The following is a 6,590-nucleotide window of genomic DNA, read 5'->3' on the forward strand; positions in this document are numbered from 1 at the left end:
ATAGCTACCTTTGTTGCAATAAAGCTCTTTTAAAACTTTTATCCCTGGTCCTCTTGGCTCTACTTCTTGCTCTGGGGTCTTGGGGTAAGAGTGTTTCTGACAGTGGGGAAGAGGGACCTGGCAACCCTAATAAGCATGAACCGTACATTTTCTACCGTGAAGGGAGATACAACAGTCTGCTGCATCTCTGTGGTGTAAGACTAAAGCAACGCTGAGAGATGCTGCGGCATCTCTGGGGTGGGAAGGCTCTGAGGCCACTGCCTTCTGGACTGCAGAATGTCCAGCACCCCTCCCCACTTTGTTCTCTCCTATGGGGTCTTTAAACCCCAACCGCCCACAATCAAATAAAACGGGGGACATGCGTTTTGATTACAGGATTGGTAGTGCATAAGCTATGTGCTCCTTAAAAGTCATAGAATCATAGAGTTGGAAGGGACCACCAGGGTCATCTAGTCCAACCCCCTGCACAATGCAGGAAATTCACAACTATCCCCCCCTCACCCCCAGAGACTCCTACTCCATGCCCAGAAGATGGCCAAGATGCCCTCCCTCTCATCATCTGCCTAAGTACACAGAATCAGCAAGCATTGCTAACAGATGGCCATCTAGCTTCCACTTAAAAACCTCCAGGGAAGGAGAGCTCCCGAGGAAGCCTGTTCCACTGAGGAACTGCTCTGTTAGAAAATTCTTTCTAAGGAAAGAAACATCCTAGACTAGAGCTGTACTTATATGTGAATATTTGTGGGGGGGTTGCCATCAAGTCACAGCTGACTTATAGCACCCTCTTAGGGTTTTCAAAGCAAGAGACCTTCAGAGGTGGTTTGCCATTGCCTGCCTCTGCATAGTGATCCTGGTATTCCTTAGGGTCTCCCATCCAAGTACTAACCGGAGCTGACCCTGCTTCCGAGATCTGACAAGATTCGGCTAGCCTGGGCCATCAGGGTCAGGGTGTGAAGTAAACAGAGATCCCTTTTCCCTAGATATTTGATTCTACAGACAAGACGCAGATGGAGCTGAGCAACAAAAGTTTATTTAACAGAAAATAAAGTATTCAATCAGGGAAATGCTTTGTATGGATGGCTTCAATATATAAATTCTTTTTTTTAAGGAACAAAATAATGGGGGCGCTTTGATGCAATGGATTTCGTTTCATGGGTGCCAGCAGCATGGAGATGCTGATGATTTCATGGCGCATCTGTGCTGAAGATTTTACTTTTCCATCTTTTGCTAGTAACAACGATGAATTTTGAGAATAACAATTTTTTTCACGGCACTTTTGACTTCTTTGTTTCTCAGGGTATATATGAGAGGATTGACCAGGGGAGTCAAAATAGCAAACACCACGTTGCTCGTGACGTGGACATCGAGGGGCATGTCAGCTCTGTAGGAAAGATAGGCCATGGCAATGGACGAATAATACGTGCTAACCACAATCAGATGGGAGGAGCAAGTGGAAAAGGCCTTGCTCCGCCCGTCTTTGGAGCTGATCCTCAAGATGGAGAGAATGATCTGGACGTAGGAGACGGAGACCAGCAGAAGGGGGACAAAGGAGACAATCATTGCGATCGTAAACCCCAGAAAAGTCTGGAAATCAGCACTGGAGTTTTGACAGGCTGCTTGGACGACAGCCAAGTGGTCGCAAAAGCAATGGTATACTCTGGGTGTTTCACTGTACACCAGCTGCGATGACTGGACCACGGCTGGGATCGGGACCAAAAGTGCGGATAACCAGGCACCGGCTGCCAGCTGGACATTTCCTCTCTTTGTCATACGGGCTGCGTAATGCAAGGGATTGCAGATAGCTTCGTAGCGGTCGTAAGACATGACCACCAGCAGGAAAGTTTCGGTCACCACCAAGCCGTGAAAGCAATACATTTGCAAGAAGCAGCCGAGGGCAGAGATCAATCTAGAGTTGACGAGGAACATAGCCAGCATCTTGGGCATGGTCGTAGTGGTGAGGAGAATGTCTAAGACAGAGAGGTTGGTCAGGAAGAAGTACATCGGCTTGTGCAGCTTGGGATCGAAGACAACAGCCATGATGATAGTCAAGTTGCAGGCAAGGATGAGCAGGTAAAACACCAAGAAGACACAAAAGAGGGGGAACTGGTGATCCTGCAGGTTGGGAAAGCCAATGATGAAAAAATATTGAACTGGACCAGTGAAGCTGCAGTTCTCCATTATTTGTGGACCGGATCTATAGGAGGGAAAAAGAGATCCCAACATTTTAATGACAAATGTCCTGGGGTAGTCCTGGGGTGGTCCTGGGGTGGTGCCTGCCAAGACCTTTCCTGCCAAGTATTTTTAGACCATGGGTGCTGCCGGATGGGGCTTTTACACAGCAAGGCTTCTGATTGGCCACTGGAGACTAGATTGGCTGTGCAGATTTTTAAAATCATTGCTTTGGCAAAAGCTGCCATTATAGCACAAGGATCTTGCGACTGAAGGTAAGCTAGCTGGGGCAGCCATTTGGTGGCTGGCTCCGTCTCCTGCTGCAGCTAATCAAAAAGCATTTGAGTGCTCGCCCCTTGAAATGCTGCTTTGTAATCGACTGTAGTGTTTCATAGAATCATAGAGTTTGAAGGGACCACCAGGGTCATCTAGTCCAACTCCCTGCACAATGCAGGACATTCCAAACTACCTCCCCCCATGCCCCCAGTGACCCCTACTCCATGCCCAGAAGAAGATGCCCAAGATGCCCTCCCTCTCATGATCTGCCTAAGGTCACAGAATCAGCACTGCTGACAGATGGCCTCTGCTTAAAAACCTCCAGGGAAGGAGAGCTCACCACCTCCCGAGGAAGCCTGTTCCACTGAGGAACCGCTCTAACTGTTAGAAAATTCTTCCTAATGTCTAGACGGAAACTCTTTTGATTTAATTTCAACCCGTTGTTTCTGGTCCGACCTTCTTGGGCAACCGAAAACAACTCGGCACCCTCCTCTCTACGACAGCCCTTCAAGTGCTTGAAGATGGTTATCATATCCTCTCTCAGTCTTCTCCTCTTCAGGCTAAACAAACCCAGCTCCTTCAACCTTTCCTCATAGGACTTGGTCTCCAGACCCCTCACCATCTTTGTTACCCTCCTCTGGACACATTACTGTGAGAGAGAATCCCCTCCAAACCCAATCGCCACATAAAAAAGCAATTTAAGAACAACAACATAAAAAATGGAGCAATCTGAAAGGAAAGAGGGGGGAGAAATCCAAACCTCAGTTTTAAATTTTTTTTGTTCTGCTCAGAAAGAGCTCCCAGGAAGCAGGAAGTATTTGAATCCCCACCTCTGGACAGGCTGCTTTGTAACTGGCTGTGAGCAAAACCCAACTTGTGTGTCCCGCGCTTTGCCTTATGCACGGGGATTTCACTCAGGCTTTGCTCAGGGGAGAGGGAAGTGTTGGGTTAACAGAGGAATAGGAAGACCTGGACACTGCGAAGCTGGTCAGTGAGGTCATCTCTAATGGACGGAAAACTCATGCATAACTCCCAGGAACAACCAGACAGACTGGGGGTGAATGTGAGTGAAAGTACCCATGCATAAACTATCATTCTCTCTCTCTCTCTCTTTTGCAATGGTAGCAGCTCAATATTGATCTAGGGCCTCAGGCCACCCCAGAAAATAGTAAAAGGGAGCAGCTAAAAGCCCTCCCCCCTCCACACCCTGGTTTTAGACCCAGAGAACAGAGGCCCACAGACCAGGAGATGAAGTAGCAAAGGATGAGAAGGTGAGTCTCACAACAAAAATGCAAAATAAAACACTCTTTTGGAAGAAAGTTGACCTTAAAAGCAAACACCTTGATTAGCTGAGATCATTTGAGATTCCAGCAGCCACAAGAAATGGTCAGTTTTTGTAACAAAAAAGGAGAGATATTGCAGAAGACATAGATTTTCTTAAACCAAATGTCTAACAAATCCACAAGAAACAATTTAGCTTCTTTCCTGAGTTCATCTTCAGGGCAAGAACTTATCTCCTGAGCCCCAAAACATCTGTAAGCAAATATCCACCCATCAGGGTTGGCAGGTCCCCCTGGCCACCAGCGGCAATGGGGGGATCGTGTTGCCAGGTCCAGGTTGGGAAACTCCTGGAGCTGTGGGGGTGGGGCCTGGGGAGGACAGGGACTTCAGTGGGGTACGATGCCAGAGAGTCCACCCTCTAAAGCATGCATTTCTTCTGGGGTGATTGATCTGTGTAGTCTGGAGATAAACTGTAATTCGGGGAGATCCCAAGGCCCACCTGGAGGTTGCCATCCCTATCACTTATGGTGTTGTCATGTCACAGTCAATTTTTGCCACAAAGAAACATTAAAAATAAAGAATAGTGTTGTAAAAAGCAACTTATGAACGAAAACGACAACACCAGGCTAAAGAATGGAACAATATATAGTGAAATAGACAGGAAACATACAAAGAATACTACAAAATAACAGTCTATATGACGTCTATACAATGATCATTGTTCAGCATCCACACTTACCTGACCACTTGTGTTCTTCGCGTCTTGTTGAACTCCTCTGGATTTGTTCGCCTCCACGTGAGGTTGGGCTGTAATGTTTATCTTCATGGGCACTTAGACATCACACAGATTGTTATATATTGTAGTATTCCTTGTACGTCTCCTGTCTATTTCACTATATATTGTTCCATTCTTTAGCCTGGTGTTGTCGTTTTTGTTCCTACAAAGAAACATTAAGCAAGGAAATAATTTCTGTCAATCAGGAAACAAGCAGATAAAGTTAATTCCGTTTGAAATTGACACAAGACTTCCCCTAAAACAAAGGGAATTTTAGGTATATGCGGATGGAGAATTTACAACCCTGCCATTCTAGGGAACTCATCTCCCAGGACTTCCTTGGGCAGGCTGCGTTCCTGCTAACCTCTGAATTCCTTCTTTGTAACACCTTAGGATATAAGGACTCTTGGATCTCCATTCCTACTAATATCTGACGAAGGGAGCTTTGACTTTCGAAAGCTCCTACCCTGAGATTCTTGTTTGTCTCTAAGGTGCTCCTGGACTCATATCTATCAGGACTAGAAAGTGACTTTCTTTGACAAATAAAACGAGGAGATGTCCTGTGGGCAACCTGATGCAGTGCTGGAGGTAGCCGGTGTGGTACAGTGGTTACAGTGTCCAACTAGGATCTGGGAGACCCAAGTTCGAATTCCCACGCTGCCATGGAAGCTTGGTGGATAAACTTGGGCCAGTCATGCACTCTCAGCCTAGCCTACCTCACAGGATGGTTGTTGTAATGTTGCTATAGGGACACGAAGATCATGTCTAATTTCTTGCACAGATGATGAATTGGCATTCACACAACCCTTCTGTGTTCTTCATTTGTCCCTATTAAAAGATCATGGGTGGCATGAATCAGACCCTTGGTCTCCCAAGATCAACATTTCACCTGCGGCATCTCTCCATACCCTCAGGTGGATGAGGTCTTCCATATCACCTGCTCCCTCGTCCTTTTAGGGTGAGGGTTGAATCTGGGAGAGGGGTTACCAGCTCTAGCCAGGGAAATTGCTGGAGATTTAGGGGTGGTGTTGCGGAAGGGGGACTTCAGGGAGGGATTTCCCCTAAAATCTATGATATACTATAGAGTCCACCATTCAAAACTGCCATTTTCTCCTGAGGAACTACGGTAATCTCCATAGTCTGGACATCAGTTATAAATTCAGGAGAGCTCCAGGACCTGCCTGGAGGTTGGCAACTGTTATTTGGCAAGGAAAGTAGGTGACTGACTGCACAACTACACTGTAAATTAAGGGCAAAGTTCCCAGTACTTGAGCCATCTGACTTCTACCTTGTTTTGTGCTTGAAAAATTGTTTTTCTTGCTTGGTATCCGGACAAACACTCTTATATTGCTATAAAATGGCTGCTGTTAAACTCACTTGTCCAGGGCAACAATCCAGGGTTCTTCACGCTTATCAGTCTTCTTTACCTTGGAGATCCATACAGCTGGAAAACTTTGAAGCAACGCAAAGGCAGAAACTCTTGGCGGCCCTGTTTATGAAGGAGCTGCATCTGCCCATTCAGAGAAATAAATCTCCATAGATTGAATCTGGGTTGTTTCTGTCTCTGCAGTCAAGAGCTTCAAAAACATCTCATTTATTGGTTCTTGTAGGTTATTCGGGCTGTGTAACCGTGGTCTTGGAATTTTCTTTCCTGACGTTTCGCCAGCAACTGTGGCAGGCATCTTCAGAGTAGTAACACTGAAGGACAGTGTCTCTCAGTGTCAAGGGTGTAGAAAGAGTAATATATAGTCAGAAAGGGGTTGGGTTTGAGCTGAGTATTGTCCTGCAAAAGTATTGTCCTGTAAGTATCAAGATAATGTGCTAATGAGGGTATGGTATGTTAATATGGAACCATTGTATCCTGAAGTGATCTGTTAATGTGTGTAATCCAAAACTAATCTGTATGGCTATTGTTGAATGTTGTCTTTGTCTGGAGGTGTTTCAGGGCAGGAAGCCAAGCCTTATTCATTCTTAAACTCTCCTCTTTTCTGTTAAAGTTGTGTTGATGTTTGTGAATTTCAATGGCTTCTCTGTGCAATCTGACAAAATAGTTGGTAGAATTGTCCAGTCTTTCAGTGTCTTGGAATAA

The 6,590-nt window shown here is 45.8% G+C and overlaps 1 protein-coding gene across 1 annotated transcript; it reads right to left on the reverse strand.

Moving 5' to 3' along the window:
• Positions 1 to 1,227: 1,227 nt before the first annotated feature.
• LOC130485601 (olfactory receptor 2AT4-like) lies at positions 1,228 to 2,178 on the reverse strand. Its single transcript, XM_056858817.1, has one exon. It carries the CDS (start codon positions 2,176 to 2,178, stop codon positions 1,228 to 1,230), a length of 951 nt encoding a protein of 316 aa, XP_056714795.1.
• Positions 2,179 to 6,590: the final 4,412 nt, after the last annotated feature.

The sequence above is a fragment of the Euleptes europaea genome, chromosome 12 (genome assembly GCF_029931775.1).
Source record: "Euleptes europaea isolate rEulEur1 chromosome 12, rEulEur1.hap1, whole genome shotgun sequence".
Taxonomy (NCBI): Eukaryota; Metazoa; Chordata; class Lepidosauria; order Squamata; family Sphaerodactylidae; genus Euleptes; species Euleptes europaea.

What these genes read in the sequence shown, in the direction of transcription:
- LOC130485601 (XM_056858817.1), bottom strand. Translation starts at nt 2,178, where the DNA reads ATGGAGAACTGCAGCTTCACTGGTCCAGTTCAATATTTTTTCATCATT.